Source organism: Cervus elaphus, chromosome 19 (assembly GCF_910594005.1).
Source record: "Cervus elaphus chromosome 19, mCerEla1.1, whole genome shotgun sequence".
Classification (NCBI taxonomy): Eukaryota; Metazoa; Chordata; class Mammalia; order Artiodactyla; family Cervidae; genus Cervus; species Cervus elaphus.
Genome location: NC_057833.1, coordinates 48,470,617 through 48,496,033, shown reverse-complemented (window position 1 = coordinate 48,496,033; position 25,417 = coordinate 48,470,617). Strand labels below are relative to the sequence as shown.

At 38.1% G+C, this 25,417-nt stretch overlaps 3 protein-coding genes and 1 pseudogene across 9 annotated transcripts in view; 2 read left to right on the top strand and 2 right to left on the bottom strand.

Annotated features, from left to right (window-relative positions):
* LMLN (leishmanolysin like peptidase) overlaps positions 1 to 15,498 on the bottom strand; it is a 51,663-nt gene extending 36,165 nt beyond the window's left edge. For both annotated transcript variants that reach the window (XR_006335394.1, XM_043875269.1), the window contains exons 1-6: positions 15,276 to 15,498; positions 8,093 to 8,187; positions 7,494 to 7,524; positions 6,485 to 6,567; positions 5,882 to 6,005; positions 2,551 to 2,729 (exon numbers count right to left, since the gene is read on the bottom strand). Coding sequence is in view for 1 of the 2 variants with exons in the window: in XM_043875269.1 (XP_043731204.1) it covers positions 2,551 to 2,729; positions 5,882 to 6,005; positions 6,485 to 6,567; positions 7,494 to 7,524; positions 8,093 to 8,187; positions 15,276 to 15,494 (731 nt within the window). In the remaining variant the exon portion in view is untranslated. The remainder of the gene's footprint in view (positions 1 to 2,550; positions 2,730 to 5,881; positions 6,006 to 6,484; positions 6,568 to 7,493; positions 7,525 to 8,092; positions 8,188 to 15,275) is intronic.
* A 241-nt stretch (positions 15,499 to 15,739) lies between these two features.
* The window catches only part of IQCG (IQ motif containing G), a 51,981-nt gene continuing 42,303 nt past the window's right edge, over positions 15,740 to 25,417 (top strand). For 2 of the 4 annotated variants that reach the window (XM_043875273.1, XM_043875270.1), the window contains exon 1: positions 23,630 to 23,742. The gene's annotated coding sequence lies outside the window, so the exon portion shown is untranslated. Of the gene's footprint in view, positions 15,869 to 23,629; positions 23,780 to 25,417 lie in introns of those variants that run through there. The other 2 variants (XM_043875271.1, XM_043875272.1) reach the window with 2 other exon arrangements.
* On the top strand, positions 18,048 to 18,147 carry LOC122676234 (annotated as a pseudogene).
* On the bottom strand, positions 19,890 to 23,393 carry RPL35A (ribosomal protein L35a). 3 transcript variants are annotated; one of them, XM_043875274.1, is made up of 5 exons: positions 23,333 to 23,393; positions 22,655 to 22,699; positions 22,286 to 22,438; positions 21,165 to 21,309; positions 19,890 to 19,952 (listed from the first exon to the last, which is right to left on the bottom strand). In XM_043875274.1, exons 2-5 carry the CDS (start codon positions 22,663 to 22,665, stop codon positions 19,929 to 19,931), a joined length of 333 nt encoding a protein of 110 aa, XP_043731209.1. In that variant the 5' UTR covers positions 22,666 to 22,699; positions 23,333 to 23,393; the 3' UTR covers positions 19,890 to 19,928. The 3 variants fall into 3 exon arrangements, with proteins under 3 accessions (XP_043731209.1, XP_043731212.1, XP_043731210.1); XM_043875277.1 differs by having other exon boundaries at positions 23,288 to 23,366; XM_043875275.1 differs by lacking the exon at positions 23,333 to 23,393 and adding an exon at positions 23,133 to 23,330.

Here is a 25,417-nt window from a genome sequence, read left to right as displayed (position 1 = left end):
AACATATTAAGCACTCAAATATTTATGGAATGAATTAATGCAATATAGCAGTTTTGAAGGAAAGTGCCAGTTCTATCATAAAAGATTCAAAAACACCAACTTAAGATATTGCTCTTTCTTTTAAGGTCAACATTCTGCTAGGAAACCAGAATCTTCCCCAGGTATGAGAAGACAAACATGAACAGCTTCAAATTCACTGACACAAGGAATGTTTATTCTTTCAGCTAGTCATTCATACCTAAAGGGAACCAAATGTTCAAGTGCCTTAAACAAACGTTAACAGCAGGGCTTTGAAAGTGAAACAAATCTCTGGGCTACGGGATTCTCATCTATCTGATAACTCCTATGCTGGACTCTCTCCCTAAAAGACAAGTAAATACTTTAAGTACTTTCAGTATTATCCGGTGCTAAAAAGAGATGAACTAATCTAGACCCATCTCAACATGGGATTTTATATCACTCTCCCTACTTCCCCAGGGAACCCATTCTGTTCCTGATACATAAAGTTCACTTCTGTTTTCTTTTTTTAAAGCTCACTTTAACATGTCTTCTGTTTAAAAAAAGTAATAAAAGCTCACTGGAAAGAGCTATATATCCAAACGACAGAAATGTAGGAAGAATGAAATAAAAAGTCTTTATTTTACAGCCTACCACCACTAAATTCCACTAACACAAGTAATTGTTATTAACAATAGGGATGTTTTTATTTTTAGAGTGACCTTCAATCCCCGTTTGCCCAGAACTGAGGGATTTCCTAGGTTATGGGGCTTTTAGGTCTAAAATAAGGGTACTCCTGAGAAAATCAGCATAGCTGGTGATCCTAATCATTTTTTACTTTTACCATGATTTCATACTTGCTTTAAAAATCCATAAGCAGATTTTTTTTTTTTTTTTTTTTAAAAAACATTTATTTTTATTCATTTGGCTGCATAGAGTCTTAGTTGTGGCATGTGGGATCTAGTTCCCTGACCAGGGATCGAACCCAGCCCCCCTGTATCAGGAGCGCAGAGTCTTAGCCACTGGACCACCAGGGAATTCCCATATAAGCAGATTTTTAAAGCAAGTATGAAATCATATTATGTACACTGTTCTGCAATGTTTGATACTCAACAGTATATTAAAAATGAAATTGTCTATGGGTGTATGCACAATCCATATGGCTTAGGTCAAATTAAGATAAAGAACCATGATTTTGCAACATTGCTATTATGAAGGTATATTTCTCAAAGACATCTACTTTGAGATGTGTCTCATTTCATTAAGTAGCTTATTCATTTAGCACTTCAAATACCATATTTGCTTGATATTGAGACACTATTAATTATAAAATATCATAAATTTAATGATAGCTTCTCAGGAAAAAATTGAACATTCTATTAAATACATATATTCTTTTCTAAGAATACTAAACAGAACATATACATCTGCAAAACTATCTAGTACTTTCTTCTTCAGTAATATATTAAATATTTCACTTGAAGCATTCTCAGCATTCAGAAGCTAAAGATTTCTGAGTTTATTTCATGGATCAACAAGTATATGGTATCATGCTAACAGACTGCTTTCATAATCCATGATGTTGATTTTAACCTCAGTATTGACCGTATTACTCCAAAGCGTATATTAGTGTTTCCTTTGTACTGTCTACTTGATTCTACTAATAATTTCACTTTTTTCCCTTAAATTAATTAGATATTGATAGAAGTGAAACAGCTCTTTAAAGTCAGTTAGTATTTTGACTGGTAGATGAATGTTCAGGAACTCACCAATGGTCCTTACAAACAATGAACAAGTCACATTAACTCTCTTAGAATTGAGAATGTCACACACAATCTATACTGAGACATGTCAGTTTCTACTGCCTTTGACTGATTTGTCTGGTGTGTTACAGGCAATCCTCTGTATATGTAACAACTTTATTTCAAGACTGCTTCACTGAGAAAAATTTTTTTGAAATATTTTAAAAATAAAAAGGAGGATTCTAAATTTTTAAGAAATAACTAAGTGAAGGACTTATCAAGTGATAGGAAAATTAGGTGAATAGTTATTTTCAGCGTCTTAAAAGTTTAGCACAAAAGTGCTAAAATTAAAGTTCAAACTGTTTCCTTAGAGAGGTATTCATCACTTCCAAAGAAAATTCTATTGACAGTAGACTTTTTCTTTACTCATATTACCATATGCATAACAGTCCTATAACTTGATTTCCCCACCACACCCACATCCAAGCAGTATGCTGTTTCTTACTACTGGAGGAGGGTAATCTGGCAAACGCAAACTCCCTGTACTCTAAACACTCAGAATATGCTTTGAGAGTTCTTTTAAATTTATTTAATTGAAGGATAATTACAATACTGTCCTGGTTTTTGCCATACATCGATATGAATCGGTCACAGGTGCACATGTGTCTCCCCATCCTAAACCCCCCCACAGCTCCCTCCCCACCCTGAGTTTTTTTTTTTTTTAATTGGAGGCTAATTACTTTACAATGTTGTGCCCACCCTAAGAGTTCTTATATTAGATCTTGGGAATAAGTCTTGCGGGGAAGCTTACCTGTCCATTTTTGCTTCCTGCTGACAGTAGGCTGCATAAGAGATGATGTTTTCATGGCTGCACCTCTCAGTGGCCAGAGCACCAACATAAAGAACGAAGTCTGCATCCCGGACTCCCTCTTGGTCTGGCACACCCACTGCTCCACAGGGCCACTTACCCCCACAACAGACTCTGCATTGCTAGGCCCACAGGAGAAAACAGAAAATCAGACCAGAGATACGGTTAACTACAAGGGCATTTAACTTACAGTGAATCCAGACTTTAAATATGTATGATTTAACTTTTATTTATTAATTCTTCAATTTGTATCAAAATTCATACCTCTCTCTGGGGCTTCCCAGGTAGCACTAGTGGTAAAGAACCTGCCTGCCAATGCAGCAGATATAAGAGACACAGGTTCAATCCCTGGGTTCGGAAGATCCCCTGGAGTAGGGCATGGCAACCCACTCTAGTATTCTTGCCTGAAGAATCCCATGGACAGAGGAGCCTGGTGGGCTACAGTCCATGGGGTTGCAGAATCAGACATGACTGAAGTGACCTGGTACACATGCACGCACATATGCATACCTCTCTCGACTCAGTTCCTATCTCTAATTTTAAATTTATTTTATTAAAATTTCTACTTTTTATACAATGATCATAAATGTATACTATTAATTAAAACAAACAACTGCTATTTATAAAGGGCAATCCCACCAGGGTACAAAAAAAAAAATAGAAAAATTTTATTAAACCCTGAAACTAGGTGAAAATTACAAGGAACCTTCTTATAAATTCATTTTTTAGCAATTTTCTGTGAATCTGTGGTTATTTCAAAATTAATTAATAAAATCTTTATCCAGTGGAAATACATTCCTATTATAAAGTAATTCATGTATCTTATTTAAAATTCAGATAATACAAAAGTATATAAGGTAAAAAGTTAGTCATCTTTATAACACTACCCTTGTTTCTAGTTTTCTAAGCAAACTTTGCCCTTTTAACACATGCTTTTTAGAGAATTTCTATCAAAGTTCCTAAATAACCATAATCTCCAAATTATAAATAGGAAAATCAGTAAATGTTGGGTTTTTTTAATACATAAGTGATGTTTGTAGAGAGAAAAAAACAGAAATTCTCATTTCTGCTTACTGTTGCTTCTCTAACACATGTATTTATAATTTTAAAATTCAATTACTTTAATTTGCTAATAGTTGGTGTTATGAAAAGCTGTGATTTAACAGCATTTTTTTCCATGATCTTTCATTTCTTAAAAAAAAAAAAAAAATTTAGGAACCCCGCCCCCCGCAAGAAGATAAAACAGAATTTGAAAAGACAAAAGAATAAAAAATAAACAAAAATACTTTAGGAAAAAAGAAATGTGCCTTAAAATGTCTAGGAAATGTCTCTAAATGTCTTAGGACAAAAGATAAATATATAATTAACAAGTTGTTTTAATATTGAATCATGTCCCTAAAACCCTTTATGCTCTTGAGGAATTTGATAAAAGAAATGGAAGCTGAGTAAGTTAGTTGAATTAGTGCCAATATAGGGTTCGAAAAGCCTTTGGTGAGCTTCAGATACCTCAAGAAAAAATTACAAAGTACACTTCAATAGTATGCTTGATTTTGCTTACAAAATCAATGTTCAATAACATATTTATTTTCTACAAGTAATGAGAGAACATAGTTAAATAGAGAAAAACATCTAAAGCAATAATCATATTTTCCAAAAAGTATGTATAAGTTGGTTTTCTGGCTTATGCATTTAAGTTTTTCTATTTTTTCTGATACAAATAATATATGCTTAATATGAAAAATCAGAAAGTTACAAAAACATATAACTTACCAAATAAAAGTCCCCCACAATCCAACTTAATGAAAATCATTAAAATTTTAATGTCTCCAGATTTTTAATATATGTATATTTCCAATTACTTTATAACTTTTTATATGTGTGTATATACTTATTTGTATTACTTATGCTTTTATTTCAGCTTTATTGATAGGTGAAAGTGAAAGTGAAAAGTCAAAGTGAAAGTCACTCAGTCGTGTCTGACTCTTTGTGACCCCATGGACTGTACAGTCCATGGAATTCTCCAGGCCAGAACACTGGAGTGGGTAGTCTTTCCCTTCTCCAGAGGATCTTCCCAACCCAGGAACTGAACCCTGGGTTGGGTCTCCATAACCCAGGTCTGAACCCAGGTCTGAATAACCCAGACTGAACCCAGGTCTCCTGCATTGCAGGTGGATTGTATACCAGCTGAGCCACAAGGGAAGCCCGAGAATACTGGAGTGGGTAGCCTATCCCTTCTCCTGCAGATCTTCCCCAACCCAGGAATCAAACTGGGGTCTCCTGCATTGCAGGTGGATTCTTAACCAGCTGAGCTATCAGGGAAGCCCAACAAGTTAAAGTCGCTCAGTTGTATCTGACTCTTTGTGACCCCATGGACTCTCCAGGTCAGAATACTGGAGTGGGTAGCCTTTCCCTTCTCCAGGAGATCTTCCTAACCCAGGAATCGAACCCAGGTCTCCTTCATTGAAGGTGGATTCTTTAAGAGCTGAGCCACAAGGGAAGACCAAGGGTGAAAAATTGATAATTTTTAATTTTTAAATAAAATAGGCTAACTATCCACACTGATTTACCTTTAAAAAATTTTTTTATTGAAGTATAGCTGATTTACAATGTTGTGCAAATCTGCTATACAAAGTAACTCAGCTATACACATAATATGCACTTTTTTTACATTCTTTTCCATTACAGTTTATCACAGGATACTGAATATAGTTCCCTGTGCTATACAGTAGGACCCTGTTGTTTTTCCATTCTAAATTTAATGTTTGCTACAATTTATTTATATAGAGATCAGTTTCATTCTGTAACAGCTGTATAGTATTCCATTATGTGGTTATGCCATAATGTAACTAGTATAGGTATATTTATAGTTTTGCAAAGAATACCCTTGAACATATATAGTTGTAAGTATTTTTATCAAATACATTTCCATGATGGGTTGAACCCTACTTTTATTTGAAGAGATAAGGTTAAACTGCCCTTTAAAAATACTGAGGTATACAGCTGCTAAAAAAGGTTTTGGAGAGCAAAGATAAAGTTATAAGCAGAAATGATTCAGCAACCCCAGAGATAAACTGAAAAAAGAAAAGAAATAACTAAATTCATTTGAAAACCAATGAAAGAATAAAATCAGCACACCCAACTGTGATTACTTTTGGTAGAGAATGAAGCTTTTGAACTTAAGTCTGTAAAAACTTCCGGAAACAATCACAGATTGAAAATCTATTCTAAGTTTATCCTAAAGAATAAAAATGTTTCAAAGAGCAGGGTAAACTACCTGGAGGTGCTCCTCAGGCACTATAATGGGACCACATTTTGTATGCTCTGCACATTCCTCAGTACAGCATCTATGGTGATCATTTTCCTTCCGTAGGTATTGGTATTGGTTTGTTGCACATTGTCTTCAGTTCATTTTTACATTAAAGTTTAATTACAAAAAACAAGATTAGTTCACGGCAATTAAAAACACTGTAAAAAACTAGTAGCTGCTATGTTTAGTTCATTAACAGCTACTATTTTAGTTAGAAAAGTAGTCTCAGAAAGAATTTTGGTTCCATGGGAAATCCTCCTAATGTGGGTTTTCAAACACTTCAAAAGCCTATAGTGTACACATGAAGGAGGAAGGAAGGGGAGATGGGGAAAAGGGTACAACTACACCCAAAGAAAAGACCCAGTGGGTCCCGTCATAATGGAAAACCAGGGAAAGAATGACTACCCAACATGCTCTTTTTTTCTTTTTAAATATCTTACAGTTTGGTCTCTAAGAACCAGCATAATAAAATACTCCCAGTATAAATTTCAAAATTTGCCATACTGACAGAATGAAGAGTGCAGACTGCTAAACAATTGAAGAAAATGACCTGTGTGAAATGTGACATACCTACTAAGTAATATAGTGCCCGCAGGTCTACGAACCTGGAAAGTCTTCTCTAAATAAGAAACAGCTTGTGGGAAAAGTTTGTTCTAAATAAAAGTTGAAATAAAAAAACAGTCAGAATTACAACCAAGAGATAAACCATACTTAAAACAAGCAAGCACAGGGTATTAATGACAAAAGGGAAAGAAGGAAAAAGCCTTGTAACTCAAATACAATATTTAGTCAAAGGTGGTGTGGCTAGGGGTAAGGGGGAGAGTGAGCGTAGGTGCAAAGGAATTTCTTCACCTTCTAATTTAGTTTTAGAAGAAAGAGCACCAGAAAGTTCCTTCTGTACCCTATTTAAATAGAATATTATAAAACATAAATCACAACTATTAATCTAACTTACTTTAAATTTGAGACTGCTTTAGATAACTCCAACATTAATGTAGTTCATGTTAAGAAAATCTTGTATTTAGAAGATCTAACTTTAACTTCACCAATTTCTGTTGCCCATAATGAGCTGGCTTAGTGTGTGCGTGTGTGTGTGCATGTGCGCGTGCCTCTGTAATAGTTAAAAAAATGTATGAGGCCAGCACCTTTATAAACAACCTTGGCATTTCATACTATCAGGCCAATTATTCTTCAGGAGAATGAGCATTTACACCAAGAAAACTGTTTTTGATGTTTTTAAAAAGTCATCTTTTCCATCCTATCCTAAGCATGCTCTGCTCCCCTAAAACCTAAGAGGACAAGTAAAAAAAATGAGAATGCCTTAATATCACATCATAAAATGAGAAAACTAACTTAATATCAAATATGAACACAGTTTTAGTGAGTACATCACAACAATATGTCTGTGAAAATGAGAAATACACTTACCAACGTCTTTTATTTATTCAGGAAATAGTCATGTATATATACTTTTCATTTTTTTTTTTTTTTTTACTTTTCATTATTGAAGTAAAATTAACATATAATAAAATGCACCATTTTAAGTGTTCAATTCAAGTCATGAGTATTTATTACATACCTTTACAAGATGTCTTTTCTCAGGGAGCAACCTGAAAATGATGACATAAAACATAAAGATTGCCATGCTGAGGGCAAACCATTGTCTCATTTGTTCACAATATATCTGGCAGGAGCCCCAGATCTCAGCGAGCATTTTAGAGTTGATCAAATACAGTCTCGTTCATTTGGGAAGTTAAAGATAATAGGGAAAGACATCAACTACCCCCAGTAGCTCTTCATAAACTACTACAGATTCATAATTTATCTCTTTTCTGAACCTCTCTTACTCTAAATTAAAAATCAGGCTATATATCATCTCTTTGGTTAATAATTTTACACATGTTATTATTATTGTATACATTAGTATTTCCTCTTATTTTCCCTTCAAGTACTTATTGTGGCCAGGTCTCTTATTGACCACATCCAAGTAGATATACGCTGGTTCTGTTTAAATTATTCAAGATGCATAGGTTTAAATCATATCTCATGGCCTTCATCTTTCTAAACTAAAAAGCATATTTAGTTTAATTCCATTTATGGAACTCCAGGTAACCAATGCAAGTATCTTCAATAGTTTGATTCTTAATAAAAAAGATGACAGAATAATGGTGTACTTACTCTTCAATACTTTTATCGTAGATAATCTTAATTCTTAAATGTTCATTAACATCTCTCTTTACAATATGATTTTTAAGATGGACCTTATTTATGACCTGAGAAAAAAGAATAGATTTGAAAAAATATATATAGATTAGTTACTTAAGGACTCAAAATTAACTAACTAAATTTCAAATGTAATCCTCAGGAAAAAAAACATGTAAGAACTAAATAAATCAAGAGATAGTTCATGCTCACGGATACAAAAACTCAGTATTATCAAGATGTCAGTTCTTCCCAATTTCACCTATGCCAATCCCAATCAAAATTTCAGCAAGTTATGTTGTGAATATCAATAAACTAATTCCAAAGTTTATATAGATGGCAAAAGACCCAGAATAGCTAACAAAAAGTTGAAGAAAAAAACAAAGTTGAAGGAATGACACTACTTGACTTCAAGATTTACTATAAAGTTACTGTATCAAGACAGTGTGGTACTGGCAAAAGAAGAAACAAATAGGTCAATGAAACAGAATAAAGTGCCCAGAAATAGACCCACATAAATACATTCAACTCATCTCTGACAAAGGAAAAAGGCAATAAAATGAAACAATGTCTTTTCAACAAATGGGGTTGGAACAATTGGATATTCATATGGAAAAAAATGAATCCAGAGTCAGACCCCACATCTTTTATAAAAATTAACTCAACAAGGGTTATAAATTTAAATGTTAAATATAAAATACAAAACTATCAAACTCTTGGAGAAGATACTATAGGAGAAAAACTAGATATTCATGGGTATAGTGATGACTTTTTTTTTTTAATACTTATTTATTTATTATTTATTTTTGGCTGTGTCAAGTCTCAGTAGCAGCACGTGGGATCTTTCGTTATGGCACGAGCTCCGGAGCGCATGGGCTCTGTAGTTGCAGCTCGCTGGCTTAGTTGCCCTACACCATATGCGATCCCTCATCAGGGCTCAAACCCACATGCCTTGCATTGGAAGGTGGACTTTTAACCACTGGACCAGGGAAGTCCCTATTTATTATTTTTTTAGTTGCAGCATGCAAACTTTTAACTGTGGCAAGTGGGATCTAGTTCTCTGACCAGGGACCAACCCGAGGCCCTCTGCATTGGCCCCCACTCGACCACCAGGGAAGTGCCTAGTGATTTTTTATATACAAAACTAAAGACATAATCCATGAATGAAATAACTGATAATTTCAACTGTATTAATAATAAATTAAAAACTTCTGCTCAATGCAAGTTAACATCAAGAAAATAAGAAGACAAGCCACACACTGGAAGAATATATTTGCAAAAGACACATTGGATAAAGGACTATTATCCAAAATATACAAAGAACTCTTAAAACTCAACAATAAGAAAATGAACAACTCAAGTAAAACACGGGCCAAAAACCTTAACGCACACCTCACCAAAGAAGGTATGCTGCTGCTGCTGCTGCTGCTGCTAAGTCGCTTCAGTCGTGTCCGACTCTGTGCGACCCCATAGACGGCAGCCCACCAGGTTCCCCCGTCCCTGGGATTCTCCAGGCAAGAACACTGGAGTAGGTTGCCATTTCCTTCTCCAATGCATGAAAGTGAAAAGTGAAAGTGAAGACGCTCAGTCGTGTCCGACTCTTAGCGACCCCACGGACTGCAGCCCACCAGGCTCCTCCGTCCACAGGATTTTCCAGGCAAGAGTACTGGAGTGGGGTGCCATTGCCTTCTCCGAAAGAAGGTATACAGATGGCAAATAAACATACAAAAAGATGTTTCACATTACATATCATTGGGAAAACGCAAATTAAAACAATGAGATATCTCTATATGGCTATGAGAATGGCCAAAATCTGGAACATATACTATACCAAATGCTGCCAAGGATGTAGAGCAATAGGAATTCTCATTAATTGCTGGTGGGAATGCAACATGTACAGCTATCATGGAAGACAGTTTTGGCAGTTTCTTACAAAACTAAACATACTCTTGCCATAACCACTCAGCAGTCATGCTCCTTGGCATTTACACAGATGAGTTAAAAATGTAAATTCACACAAAAACCTGTTCATGGATCTTTATAGCAGCTTTATTCATAATTGCTACAACTCAGAAGCAGCCAAGATGCTTTTCAATAGGTAAATGGATAAATAAACAGTGGTATATCCAGACAATGAAATAGTATTCAGAGTTAAAAGGATGAGCTATTAAGCCATGAGAAGACGTGAAGCAAACTTAAATGCATATCACTGACTCAATGGACATGAGTTTGAGCAAGCTCTGGGAGATGATGAAGGACAGGGAAGGCTGTCCACACGTTCGCAAAGAGTCAGACATGACCGAGAGACTGAACAACAAAGTGAAAGAAGTCAATCTGAAAAGGCTACATACTATATGATTCCAACCAGATGCCATTTTGGAAAAGGGAAAACTATGGACACAGTACAAAGACTGGTGTTTGCCAGGGATAGAAGGATGGCAGAGGAATAGGCAGAGCACAGAAGATTTTGAAAGCAGTGGAACTACCATGTATGATACTGTAATGATGGCTATGTGTCATTATGCCTTTGTCCAAACCCACGGAATGTACAACACCAATAGTAAATTCTAATGTAAATGATGGACTTTGGGTGCTTAAGATGTGTCAGTGTAGTTTCATCAGTTATAACAAAAGTACCACTCTGATTAGGGATGTTGGTAATAGGGGAGTCTATGCATGTGAAGAGGAATACAGTACTTGGGAAATCTCTGTACCTTCTTCACAATTTTGCAGTGAGTCTAAACCTGTTTTTATTTAAAAAAATAAAGTATTTAACTAAAAAAAAAATGAAGATGAGAACGCAATGAAACAAATAGTTAAAGCACTAAAAGAAAGATGTTCAATACTGAAGTTTATCTCCAATGAGATAAAAGATAAACAATAAACTTTTACATCTCACAGACAGGGGAGATATAAAATGCTAATCATAAGCAAGCTGAAATGGCCATACTAATATCAGTAAAGCAGACAAAGGCAAAGAGTATTACTGTAATAAGGGGTAATGTTTTATAATAATAAAGGATTAATACACCAGAAATTCATAATTATAAGTATGAATGTACCGAGCAATGGATTCAAAATCCATGAAGCAAAAACTGACAGAACTAAAGAAAAAGAAAAACATTTATAATCATAAATTTTAAGATCCTATCAATTAGACAAAAGATTTTAAGAACATAGAAATCTTCAGCTAATATTTTATAATAATTGTAAATGGAATATAACCCTTAAACTTGTATAAAAAATATAGAAATCTGAAGCGTACCATCAGTTACCTTACCTTATTGATGTGTACAGAAAACGACACTCAGTACCTAGAGTATACTCTTTACTAGTACACAGAAAATCTTAGTGGGATACAGCATATGCTGAATTATACGTAAAACAATTTCAAAGAACTGAAATCTTACAGAAGATATTCTCTAAATTAGAAATTAATAACCATAAGCTATCTAGAAAAGGACCAAATATTTAGAAATTATATTTTAAACATTTTTAATAACCCATGGATCAAAGATAAAATTACTAGGGAAAATAAAAGCATCTGAACTAAGTGATGATTAAAATACAATGTGTCAAAATTTGTGAAGTGTAGCTAAATTTGTACTGAGAGAAATACAGATCTTTAAATGTTTATAGTAGAAAAGAAAAAGGGACTCAAAAACAATGATCTAAGTCTCCTCCTAACAATATGAGCAAAGTAAATCCACAGTAAGGAGAACGGAGAAATAATAAAGAACAGAAAACAATGAAATGGAAAATAATAATTAAAATTACCAAAGCTAATGGTTGGTTATTTAAAATTATTAATATGATTAATAAGCTCCTAGAAAGAATAGGCTAGGATAACACAGAATAAACACAAATTACCACATTAGAAATCAAAGTGTGGATATCACTCAGATTCTATAGACATCAAAAGGATAAATATATTATGAACAATGTTATGTCAGTAAGTGTAACAATTCAGATGAAATAAAGTCCTTAAAAAACACAAGTTACCAAGACTGACACAAGATCGAATAGATACTATGAATAGACCTGTATCAGTGAAACTGGATTTATCTGTTCCTACCAAGTGGTTCCTTGGGACCAGAAATGAAAACATGAGTTTTCTGTAAATGGGCTCAAGGGTTCTTCCCATGGTGATGAAAAAGTTCTAAAACTGGACTGTGGTGATGGTTCTGTAACTCGGTAAATTTATTAAAAATCACGTATTTGGATTCTTAAGTGGGTGAATTTTATGGTATATAAATTATAGCTCAATAAAAGTGTTTAAAAAAAAAACACAAAACTTTTCATAAAGAAAATTGTAGGCCCTGATAGTTTCAGTTATGGATGGCATCACTGACTCAATGGACATGAGTTTGAGCAGACTCTGGGAGATAGTGAAGGACAGGGAAGATATTAAGGAAGATATTTTCTACAAACTCTTTTAGAAAATACATGATAGAACTTTCCAATTCATTTTGTACAGTCAGCATAATTCTGATACCAAAAGCTAATAAAAATTTCACTGAAAAGGAAACTATAAACCAACATCACTTATAAACATAGACATAAAAATCCTTAATCTATGAGGAAACTGAATTCAGAAGTGTATTAAAAAGGATAATACATCATAACCAATTAAAATCTACTCCAAAAATACAAGGTTGATTTACTATTGGAAAATTCAATGTGATCTACTATATTATGTATTATATAATTCCATTTATTTAAGCTGAAGTCTAGAACAGGCAAAACTAATTTGCTGTAAAATCTAAATCTAATACGAAAAAAATAAAAAAAAAAGAGAGATGGGAGAGACTGATTGGCATAGAACAGGAGAAAATTTTCTGGAGACTTGAAAATGTTCTATTCTGTATTCTGATAGGTTTTTGGTTTTACATGAATGTAAATGATTGCATTTGCTACATTTTAGTATATATAAATTTTACGGGAAAACAAAAAAACTTGTAAAAGTAACAATAACAGTGGGTGGATGGAGAATGGACAGAAGTATATGAAATAGAATAAGGGAACAGTGTTAAGTGTTGAAGCTGGGTGAAGGGTCATGGGAGTTCATTATACTATTCTGGTTTTGGTTTTAATTTACACAATAAAAAATAAAACCAAAACTTAAAAAGTTTTCAGTTAAGAACAAGTTATATGAGTCAAATGTTTTGTAGTTCCCCACCATTACCAATATAAAGTTACTGTAATTTACTGTTGGAAAGATGCAGTCACTACTGTTACAATGAAGAGCATTTGCCTATCCTTTGTGTCCAAATTAAAGCAAAGAGAATGGCCATGAGGACTTGTTATAACACACTCTATGAAGAAACAGGAAAATTTATTAGGAATGAGAACTCTTTAAGAATTTAATAGCTTGCTTTTAATATCCAAAGCACCATCACTATTTAGTTTGTTCAGCCAAGAGCCATAAGTAAGAATAGTGGAGGGAAGTTTCAGGAAGAGTTTTCAGGCTCTGTACCTTTATTTTATTTGGCCACACTGAACAGCATGTGGGATCTTAGTTCCCTGCCAGGGATTGAACATGTGTCCCCTACAGTGGATACTCAGAGTCTTAGCTACTGCCTGGGAAGTCTGTTTTCAGCTCTACAAAAAGAACAATGATCTCTCCAAAAAGCAAAGGGACTGCCTCTGGGGACAATTTCCCTATTTGTGGAAATGTTCAAATATAAGTAAGAGATTTGTACACTGGCAACAATCACAAGAAGAAAACAGCTATTAAGGTTCCTTCAAGTACAGAGATTTTGCAGTTCTTTGAACTACTTTCTCTTGATCTAAATTCAGAGAGAAGTGCAGGGTTTTGTGGGAATGTATTTTAAAAGGAATTCACTAGGTTGGTGGGAGAACTGAGGAAATGTTTAAGGGTACAAATTTGCAACTAGTAGATAAGTAATGTACAACACAGTAACTACAGACACAGTACTGTATTATAAACTTACAAGTTGCTAAGAGACTAAAGAATAAATAAAACAATTCAGCCAGAATGCAGTGTCATGATAAAAGCTGTAATATAGCCATAACCACCAAACTTAGTATTCTGGCATATATGGTTATAAGAGCATGCAGAGAAATTTGAAAATTATCACAAAAATGAATGGTCTTAGATTTCTGGGCTGAACTGAAAATTTCCAAATTAATCTTTTTTGATAAAGTAATAAGACAAAATGTTAATATAAAATCAATCACAACATGCAGCCCTGCCCCCAGGTACTGTGTCTCCTTTCCTCAAAGAATACTGATTACTGTGGCCCTCCTCTAAGGACCGTACAGAAATCAAAGTACAAGACACAAACCTCATATACCAAGAAAAATTACAATTCAACTACAAAAGCAAGATATGCCTGAAAAATAAGCTGTCACCACATAGCAGGACTCGGTTAAGTGCCAGAAAAGAGTACAGATAAGACATATTGTAAAATGGAAAGAACATTCTGCTGGGGTGGTTTCAGCAGGCTGCCTTGCGATTAAGGAACTTAAGAATGAAAGAATTTAGACAGGAAGAAAAATATAATGGGAGGGAGAAAGGTATTTCAGGGTAGAATAGGATAAAGCAAGCAATGTGATGAAGTAACTTGAAAATAAATCTGAATTTTGTCTCCGGAGAACCCCCAATATCTCCGCAACGATTTTGTCTAGCTCTCCAAATAATTCTTTTTCAGATCTTTAGGTCAGTGGTTTCCAAAGTAAGATCCTTTGACAAGAAGCATCATCAACGATCTGGGAACTTCAACTGCAAATTCTGAGGCTCCATCCGAGATCTAATGAGTCAGAAGTGGGCAGCGGGAGGGAATGAATGGAGCGGCCAGTTGAATTTTAACAAGTCCTTAGGACACGACTGAGCGATTAAGCACAGCACAGCACAGTAGGTAATTCTGAGGCACACCCAAGTTGGAAAACCACTGCTCTAGGACAACTTGCTAACCACAACTCTTCGCACGGCAAAGTGATGATGTTCTTTTCGAGTGCCGAATTGAGCCACTTTACTGCGTACAGGAAGGGAACTGATGGCTGGTCCCAACCCTCTCAGAGTTCAGTCTCTGGCCCAATCTCGCTTTCTCCTCCAGTACACCCTGTTCCAACACGATCCTTTCTACCGTTGCCTCCCATATTACTTTACCCTCACAGGGCCCCTCTGTCGCCCTACCTCAGAGTCAGAGGGGACGTGGTGCCGGCATGGAGGAGAACTGCGCAAGGAGACAGGAATAGATGTGGTGCTTGCCCGGAGCCCACCCAAAAGAAGTAAAACGCCTCGGAACCATAAAGGACCGCTCCAGCGCCACCGGCTCAGGCCCAGGCCTGAATCCGAGGAGCCCGCTCTTCTACCAGACTCGGCCGCCATCTTCAGGCCGAGCGTCGTTACCATGGAGTACGTGACGCCTCCGCGCCCAGCGCCAGCCCCGCCCCCTCGCCTCTCCAGGCAGGTGGAGGGACTTGGCGGCTGAAAGTTGCTCTTTGATTGGCTGGCGTCACCGGTAAGAAGTTCAACGCGAAAGATGAGAGTCGCATCACGATCATCGCGTCTCATTCGCGTGAAGCCGGCCAATAAACGCAACCTAGCGTCCCACGTGAGTTGCGCTGTGAGATTAGTCGGTGTTGATGGTAATAAGATGGTGATAAATGTGTGTCCTTACAGAGGGAGTTTTACTTTTTAATTCAGTTATCCAGTGAAAAGATATGGACCCACTAGGGGCCAGGAGCCAGATGCAAAATCTTACGATTTAGCTCTCTGTTTAAAAGGTAAGTGGAATGTACTTTTCAATTTTCCTAATCCTGAGTCACCGATTTTAGGACCTACCTTTTTTAAGTTGAAGGTAGTTGATTTATAATATCGTGTTAAATCCATTTAGAAAAAAATTTTTTTTTGTCCTCCCCCTTGTGGCTCAGCTGGTAAAGAATCCGCCTGCAATGCGGGAGACCTAGGTTCGATCCGTGGGTTGGGAAGATCCCCTGGAGAAAGGAAAGGCTACTCACTCCAGTATTCTGGCCTGGAGAATTCCATGGACTGTATAGTCCTTAGGGTCGCAAAGAGTCGGACGGGACTGAGCAACTTTCACTTTCACAGTATGTGGGCTCTTAAGTTTCCTGACCAGGGATCAAACACCGCTCCCGGCATTGGAAACGTGACTTTTTAATCACTGGACCGCCAGAGAGGTCCCAGACCCACTTCTTAACTAAAGTCATTTTCTGTACAATCAATGAATGTTAAGAGTTGCAAATGCGTTAACCCCGGTAGCTTAGATGGCAAAAAAATCTGCCTGCAATGCGGGAGACCCGGGTTTGATCCCTGAGTAGGGAAGAGAATGCCTTACCCACTCCAGTACTCTTGCCTGGAGAACTGCATGGACAGAGGGTAACAGCCCATGGGGTTGCAAACAGTTGGACATAACTGAGCAATTAACACTTTTAACCCTGGAGGAAACCTGGTAGATCCTTGCTATTAAAAGCTTAAAAGCTGTTCTCTAGATTACATCCCACCCTCGCCTTCTCCCACAGCATCGAAACAGGTATATTATCTATGGTGAAACAGATCACCAGCCCAGGTTGGATGCATGAGACAAGTGCTCGGGCCTGGTGCACTGGGAAGACCCAGGGGGATGGGGTAGAGAGGGAGGTGGGAGGGGGGATCAGGATGGGGAATACATGTAAATCCATGTCTGATTCGTGTCAGTGTATGACAAAAACCACTACAATATTGTAAAGTAATTAGCCTCCAACTAATAAAAATAAATGGGAAAAAAAAACAGCTTAAAAGCTGAGTTGTGAGGAACTATAAAAAAACTCATCTTGTTGCCCACAAAAGAAACCAAAGAACTGAGAACTGGAAGCACTGAGCTTGTAACAGTCATTTAAGGAATTGAATATTGTAAATTACTAGGAACTGTAGTAGGTTAAAAAAAAAAAATTCCCAAGAATTTATACTTCATTGGATAAGATTATGTACTTGAAAAAAGAAAAAAATGGGTGGGAAATCCTATACAAGAATAGTGGCATTAGATGTGTCTATCTTCCCACTAGTGGAAGGTGGGATTTTAAACCAAATTTATCACTTTTAGTATGTGCTGTCTACACAAAACCACAAAGAAATTCCAGATTGTGAAGAAAGAATGGTACCAGTTATCAAGTTCCTAGAGATAACAGCAGTGTCACGCTTGTGGAGTGGCAGTTTTAATAGTTTAAAGGACAAGGTGCTAGCCATTTTAGTTCATTTCTGTGAAACAAGCAACTCCTCCAATTTAACTTTGTCTTGACGATAGTCTGCATTAAACCAAACCTCGCTATGGGAGCAGATAAGCCTAATACAGGTTCTCACAAGTGCTACCATTACGTCAGTTTAAGAGTATGCATGAATTTGTGTGCAAGGCTTGCTTCCAACTGCATTTACTCTGGTTATCCTACAAACTCTCAGCTTGCTTTCAAGTGCCTATCACTTCTTGTTTATCCACCTCATTACTCTACCGTCGTCCCTGGATTTATCCATTGAACTCCTACAACAGAGAGAATTAAGATTTCGTCTCCTCTGTACGCCTAATCCAGACCCCACTACCTGCCTTCCTAGACATGTTGACAGGTGGGCATTCTCCAGCTTTCTCGAACTCATGAACTCTCCCTCTCAACCATCTCCTGGTCCCCCAAATTTGTGGTTACCTGTTCAGCAACCAAAGCTGAGAACATTACTTTTGAAGACTCCTTTCCACAATTGGTTTTACAATTTGGTTAATGTTTCATCTATTTCAGTGTGCAAATGTCTTAGTTAAGACTGCAAAGCCTACCTGGTTTTCCCTTCCTGGTTTATGTTGAGTTGCAGAGGGATCTTTCTAAAACATGAATTTTGTCACCTGTCACTCAAGCTCTTCAATGACACTCTAATATGAGAATATTGTTGGGACATCCTTGGCAGTCCAGTGGTTAAGACTCCACACTTTGGAAGCACACAAACTAAAATTGGGATACTACCAAGATTAGCATGGTCCCTGCACAAGGATGACACACAAATATGTGAAGTGTTCCATATTAAGAAAAAAAAAAAAAAAAGACTCCTTGTTTCCATTGCAGGGGGGCATGGGTTCGACCCCTTGTTGGGGAACTAAGATCCATATGCTATGGGTGACATGTGTTTTTGACTAAAAACAAAATTGAATACTAATATCTGGCACCTGGTAGTTTTCTAGACTTTCCAGTTACTCCAAATAGGTTTTAGTCACATTATATAACCCAGTTAATTGGCTCCTCACATGCCTTCTGCTTACACATCAAATCTTTGTGCCGTTTCCCTTTTGAAACTGTAGGAAGAGATGCTTGGCAAGTGATATTTCAAGCATCTCCTCTATTTGAGGACCCCAAGAATACTACTTAACAAAGTAGTTACTTTATGTTGGTTATTTTTTTGAGGATAACTAAAGCTCACTGAAAATCCCATGGACGGAGGAGCCTGGTAGGCTGCAGTCCATGGGGTTGCGAAGTCGGAGAGACTGAGCGACTTCACTTCACAGCTCACTGAAGGTCTGGTATCTGCTCTACCTTGCCTTGACCCAACTTTCCAAGTTCAATTTCCTTAAGATTCTACTCAAGACATTTGAAATGTGGTGGCCTTGAAAGGGTAAGAGCATGGTTGCTCAATGACTCCAAACTGCTGCTTCTTAGGACCCACATTGTTTCCCTTACGGCCATGCCTCCCAACAGTTGCTGCTGGACAACAAAGACTGGCAGTACAAACACATACCGAATTTCCCTGACTCTTCCAACAATTTTGGCTTCAGGGCCCCCAATAAACTAAGTGAAATGTAGAACTGCTATGTGTTACTCATTTTTAAGAGCTCTTAGAGAAGCCCACAATTTTAAGTCAAAAGGGGCTCAGTTTGTCAAACTCCCATTATATTATGCCAAAACATCTCAATCCTGCACTTTACTATATTAAGACATGGAGCCAAAGAAAGCAACACTGTCCAGGCAATCCTGACCACCCTCTACTAAGATTTTCTTCTAAGGTTTATGGCATTTTGGAGGCACTTTCAAGTTACGTATTATTCCCAACCAAATGTTATATAAATACTGCAATGCTTTGTCCAGTCACAAATCCCAAATATACCTCACCCATGTTTGTTCAAATAAGCCGCCAAATACCATCAATATATTCCGCAAATTTCTCCCATCTACCATTTTTAATTCCCAAGTTTCCCAACCAATCTGTATCAAAGTGCATGCTATTACAAGGTACTTTAGGTCAAAACAAGGTTATTTCAGTGTAATGAGGGAGACAGCTACCAACACCACAGTGCCAGAATTGAAACAGGAAGAATTATAGATCCATTTGATGTGGAAATCTGGAAAAGTTATACATATATATCAATACTGGCTAAAGCAACTTCCCTGGCTGAGTAGTGGTTAGTACCCTGCAGTCTCACTGCCAAGGGCCTAGGTTTGATCACTGGTTGGGGGACAGAGAAAACCCATAAGCCACACAGTGATGCCAAATTAAAAAATGTTTCCATAGGCTAGGTTCCAGTGCTCCATCACTAGAAACCTTCCAAGATACTCCTTTCCACTGTTTCCAACTAAAAATCACTTGTAATCTTCCCCCTACCATTTAAGGTCTTGTATTAAGACACAAGATACATCCATCCTCATCAAAACCCTCCTATAGTCATGTTCTCTAGGCTCCTGTGTACTCTGTTTATGCCTGATAACCACCACCATTTTAGGACTTAGCAAATGAATGTATTCAGGACAAAGGATTTTTTAAGCCATTTAACAAAAGCACAACAGGACAAATCCACACTTTTATTTATTTTCAAGAAGTTTAAATCCTCGAAGGGTACAGCATCTGGAGGGGAAAAGAACACAAGGTGCATGTTATATACAAGAATTACTGAATACCACAACATAAATACAGCTCTCATCCCATTACCTATCTCTCTGAGAGGCACCCAGCGACTCATACCCTCAAGGGAAGGGAACTAATGTTTATAGCCTTCAGTTTCTGAATATTCACTGACTAAGAATCAGTACTGGGAACACAGAGTCCATTTAATTTTGTCTCCTCTAACAATATGGGGGCTTCCCAGGTGGTGGTAGTGGTAAAGCATCTGCTTGCCAGTGCGGGAGACAAGTCAGAAAGATACCCTGGAGAAGGGCATGGCCCACTCCAGTATCCTTGTCTGAGAAATCCCATGGACAGAGGACTCTGGAGGGCTTCAGTCCATGAGGTCGCGTTTGGACATGACCGAAGAGACTTCACTCACACGCATTAACAGTAAAAACCTGTTCTGATAAAAATTTCAACTGCTCAGCAGGGTTCAGTAGTGCCCTGTGTCCCCAAAGATGTAGCCCTGTCTATTAAAAATGCATCCTAAATAAAGAAAACAGGGGCTATCCTGTTAGAAAAACCACAGAATCTGGAGTTAAAGGTTTTGGCTGAAGCCTTGGGATGTGAGCATCTGTTAGCCTTAAAACCCATTTCAAGACTGTCATGATGAAGAGATGGGAAGTATTAAGAATTATGTCAAAAAAGAAAAAAGAATTATGCCAGGAAAAGGTATACTGATTTTTAATTTTCTAGCAATTACTTCAGAGCCCAATACATTTGCCAGAAAACTGTTCATTTAAATAGCTGACCCTTGAACAACCCAGTTTGAACTGCACGCGTCCACTTATACGCAGACTTTTTTCGGTAAATACATACACAATCTGAAGTTGACTGAATCCAAAGATGCAGATGCCAACTGCAAAGTTGTAAGTAGATTTCCCACTAGCCCCTAACCCCTGTGTTGTTCAAGGGTCAAATGCTATTCCCCACCACTTCCAGGAAGCTTTAGCAATTACCTGAAATCTAGGCACAATCTATTTGAACCCTTTGCCTTCGCTTTTCATATAATGCCAAGAAAATATTCCATAATACATTTCACAGTAGCCGCTAATTTTACAGCCTGAACTATTGGTGACATTTTATTATCACAATAGTCCTTAGTGGTCCAAGCCGAACTCGTTGCGCTTAGTTTGATTCCACAAGGTTCCACACTGTTAACAATGTACTTACCACACGGATTCTGTGTCCAATGGCCTTAGCAGGAAGGTTACTTCGGAATTTGGCACGAACCATGCCACTGTTTCCATGAGCTCGAGTTATCTTTCCCCAGATTACTCTGGTTTTGTTAGGTTTTCCACCAGGAGTTACTGTGTTGCTGATTTTCAAACGATTAAAAATAAAAAAGGCATGAGAACCCACAGGACCAAAATAGTGGTGCAAAATCAAGGTGACTTCTAGATCAGTGGCCCTCAACCCCATTAACCACTTAATTCACTTGAGAAATTAATGCTAATAGCTGTAAGAGTGGAAAGGCAGGGGGTAGATGAAAGAGGGGACAAAAAATCTGAGTACAGGGAGAGAAACTTGTTTTTAATTGTAAACAGCCAAGGAAGGCCTTACTAAAAAGCTAATGCTTGAAAAAAATGACTGGAAGGTAAGGGAACAGCTTGTGTTAAAGAACGGGAGGCTGTGTCCCTGGCTTGGGGGAAGGCAAAATATAACCAAGATGAATCTTAGCTGGGTTAAGAGAAAACACGGGGAGCCCTAAATGCATAACGTCTTAGAAGCTCCTTAATGACTTCAGCTTTTAACCATATGAGACGGGGACCAGCCTGGAGCTTCAGCAAAAGTATAGATGATTTGATTTATAATTAAAAATCTCAAAGGATCTTTCTGGTTGCAGCAAGAAAAGGGGCTGAGGGAGATGAAAGCATTCCCCAAAGATCTTTTTTAAAACAATTAAAAAACAACAGTCCACCCATTTCTTCCACCTCTCCCTCAGCCTCTATCCCAGAAGTTTAACTGAGTTGGAATGGGTTTAAGAACCAATACTTGAGAGAGAGAATATCTTTAAGCATCCATAAAAAATATAACCTCAAGAGATCAACAAAATGAATTAGAGTACATGAAAAATGCTCTACAAAACCTTAAAATCATATTATAAGAAGCTGACCCCTCCTTTGAAACAATTAACAGCTGTAATTTTTCTAAGCGCAGTAGACATCTACATCCAACACTACCCTAAAGTTGCTTACAATCCCAAAGTAAAAACCACAACAGTATCAATTACTTTACCAACTTAAAATGAGACAAATCAAGTAAAAACTCCAGAAAGTATACTATAAACTTACTTCTTTGCTTTGTACACATAAGCACATCTCTTGCCTAGATAGAATTCAGTTTCATCTCGAGCATATACACCTTCAATCTTCAGGAGAGCAGTGTGTTCCCTTTGGTTCCGTAGACCCCGTTTATAGCCAGCAAAAATGGCCTTGGACCACAGCCTAAGACAAAATACATTGTTAATTCTAAGCTGTTAAAAGATCTCATTTAACTTCAACAAGTAACAGGTATGGTTTGACTTGTGATGACCCCCACCTAAATTACCTATACCAAACATCTAATCTTTTTTTCCCCACCAGACTTAAAATCACATTTACGATCATGCCTAATAAACAAGTACACTGTAAGTACAAAGCAATGATATTTAAAACACATACCTTCCAGACATATTTGTCGTTTTAGAAGTCCCGTTCCCAGCAGGCCTTAAAACAAAAATAATCAGTTTAAAACACTGCAACGCCCGTTTCCCACTTACTAGCTTCCTGTGGAACAGCATCCCAAACTCAAAGAATGCTGGATCAGTAAGCAAACGCCAAAATGAAGATAAAAACTAAAGATTCTACACTACAAGACATAACTCCTAGAAACACCAAAATTAAGTCTTAAGAAAATTTATGCTACGATCACTGGGAAAAAATGAAGGTCAAGAAGCCAGAGAAGAACACAGAGAACACCACTTTTACACACTGAACAGGAAAGAAAACCTAAGGGAAGACATAGTAAACATGCAAAAAAAAAAGGTTTGAGGTGGCAGTAAATGGACAAAGAACCCTGCCTAGAGGTGCTGCTGTTGCCAGACAAAATGCATCTATTTTGTATTTTACTCCGCTAGGGCCCGGAAGCAACTGGGGTTACCGGAGCGCCCATTCTCGGAGGTCAGTGTACCAGCACCATCAGTCCCATATCTCCTCCATCCTGTCCTCCCTGTTGCTGGAAACCACAGAGATCGTTAGCTGGTAGAGCCTCGGAGTCGCACCAGTGCCTCGTCCGAGGGATATAGCCGAGCCTACCCCACTTATTTGCTCCCAAAGCTCAGCTGCAGGAACTCCACACACCTTCACAGGGTCCAAGATGGCTGAAAGAGACCGGCGAGGACCCGCCGCGTGGCCTTGTGGGTAAACACATCTCTGCCCCGCCCCCGTTTAGGTAACTTCCGCGACCGCCTAAAAAGTAAGCCTCAGAAATCGCCTTCTGACTGAAATAAACCACGTTCAAAATCACCTGTACAATTCTTTACCTAAGTCCTTTTATCTTTGTAAGCTGCAAAATGTATTATTTTTGGAATACAGGGAGGCAAAATGGTAGCCACCTAAAAGAGAAGAAAAGGTCCTCCGAAGCTGTCCTTTGCCATAGAAACACCTTAGCTTAGTTCCGACGGCATCAGAGGGTGTAGTTGGCAAAGTGAAGCCAGAGGGAAGGACGACCTACGCTTGGAGTACCCCAGAACTGATTTGCCAACAAGGGGGTATTTTTCCTTCTTACCACTTAGGAGTAGGGCAAACGTAAGCTCTCGGATCCTAGCCTGGAAGAGAAACCCCGCGAGCAGGAAAGCAGGAGGAGAAGCTCTTACTTCTCTATACCTTTCCTACCCCTTTGCGTGCACGTGTACTCAGTCGCGTCTATTTGTGACTCTACGCACCGTCCTCCGCCAGGCTCTCTGTCCATGGGATTCTCTAGGCAAGAATACTGGAGTGGGTTGCCATGCTCTCCTCCAGGGATCTTCCCCACCCAAGGAGCTTACCCGCATCTCCTGCATTGGCCGGCGGGTTCTTTACAACCAGCGCCACCTGGGAAGCCCTCTTCTCCCTTTCTGCGTCCCTGTTCAGTCGTGTTCGACTCTTTGCAACCCTATGGACTGTAACGCGCGAGGCTCCTCTGTCTATGGGGTTCTCTAGGCAAGAATACTGGAATGGGTTGCCATTCCCTCCTCCAGGGGATCTCTCCGATCCAGGGTTGGAGATAGAAATTGAAGTAAAATCCACAGAACCTGGTGATGATTTGAATTGGGGGAATGCTGATTACAGGATGCAGGAGGAAGCAGAAAGGACTCCTGAGTTTCTAGTGTTGAGGAATGAGCAGGCAGAACTTGAAAGCACTGGATTCTTCATAAGCATAGGCCTATATTACTTAGGTGAGGCATACTTACTGATGCCCCAGGCCTAAAAAATGGAAAAATAAAGAACAACGCAGCAAAAGAACAAAATCTTAACACCATATTACTTGCTTCTAAGTCTGCCCTTGTACTGGAAAATTTAGCTAGTTTGGAATATCTTTTTTTTTCCAGTTTATGTAAAGATTCTTTCAGTTCAGACAGTCACTCAGTCATGTCTGACTCCTTGCGACCCCATGAACCGCAGCGCGCCAGGACTCCCTGTCCACCAACTCCCGGAGTCCACCCAAACTCATGTCCATCGAGTCTGTGATGCCATCCAACCATTTCATCCTCTGTTGTCCTCTTCTCCTCCTGCCCTCAGTCTTTCCCAGCATCAGAGTCTTTTCCAATGAGTCAGCTCTTTGCATCAGGTGGTCAAAGTACTGGAGTTTCAGCTTCAACATCAGTCCTTCCAATGAACACCCAGGACTGATCTCCTTTAGGATGGACTGGTTGGATCTCCTTGCAGTTCAAGGGACTCTCAAGAGTCTTCTCCAACACCACCGATCAAAAGCATCAATTCTTTGGCGCTCAGCTTTCTTCACAGTCCAACTCTCACATCCATACATGACTACTGGAAAAACCATAGCCTTGACTAGATGGACCTTTGCTGACAAAACAATGTCTCGGCTTTTGAATATGCTGTCTAGGTTGGTCATAACTTTCCTTTCAAGGAGTAAGCGTCTTTTAATTTCATGGCTGTAATCACCATCTGCAGTGATTTTGGAGCCCCAAAAAATAAAGTTAGGGACTGTTTCTACTGCTTCCCCATCTATTTGCCGTCAAGTGATGGGACCAGATGCCATGATCCTAGTTTTCTGAATGTTGAGCCAACTTTTTCACTCTCCTCTTTCACTTTCATCAAGAGGCTCTTTAGTTCTTCTTCACTTTCCGCCCTAAGGGTGGTGTCATCTGCATATCTAAGGTTATTGATATTTCTCTCACCAATCTTGATTCCAGCTTGTGCTTCTTCCAGCCCAGCGTTTCT

What these genes read in the sequence shown, in the direction of transcription:
- RPL35A (XM_043875274.1), bottom strand. An exon ending in TATGTGTACAAAGCAAAGAA is followed by an intron (nt 21,310 to 22,285) that starts GTAAGTTTATAG and finishes TTTGAAAATCAG; the next exon opens with CAACACAGTAACTCCTGGTG. An exon ending in TTGGACACAGAATCCGTGTG is followed by an intron (nt 19,953 to 21,164) that starts GTAAGTACATTG and finishes TTTCCCCTCCAG; the next exon opens with ATGCTGTACCCTTCGAGGAT.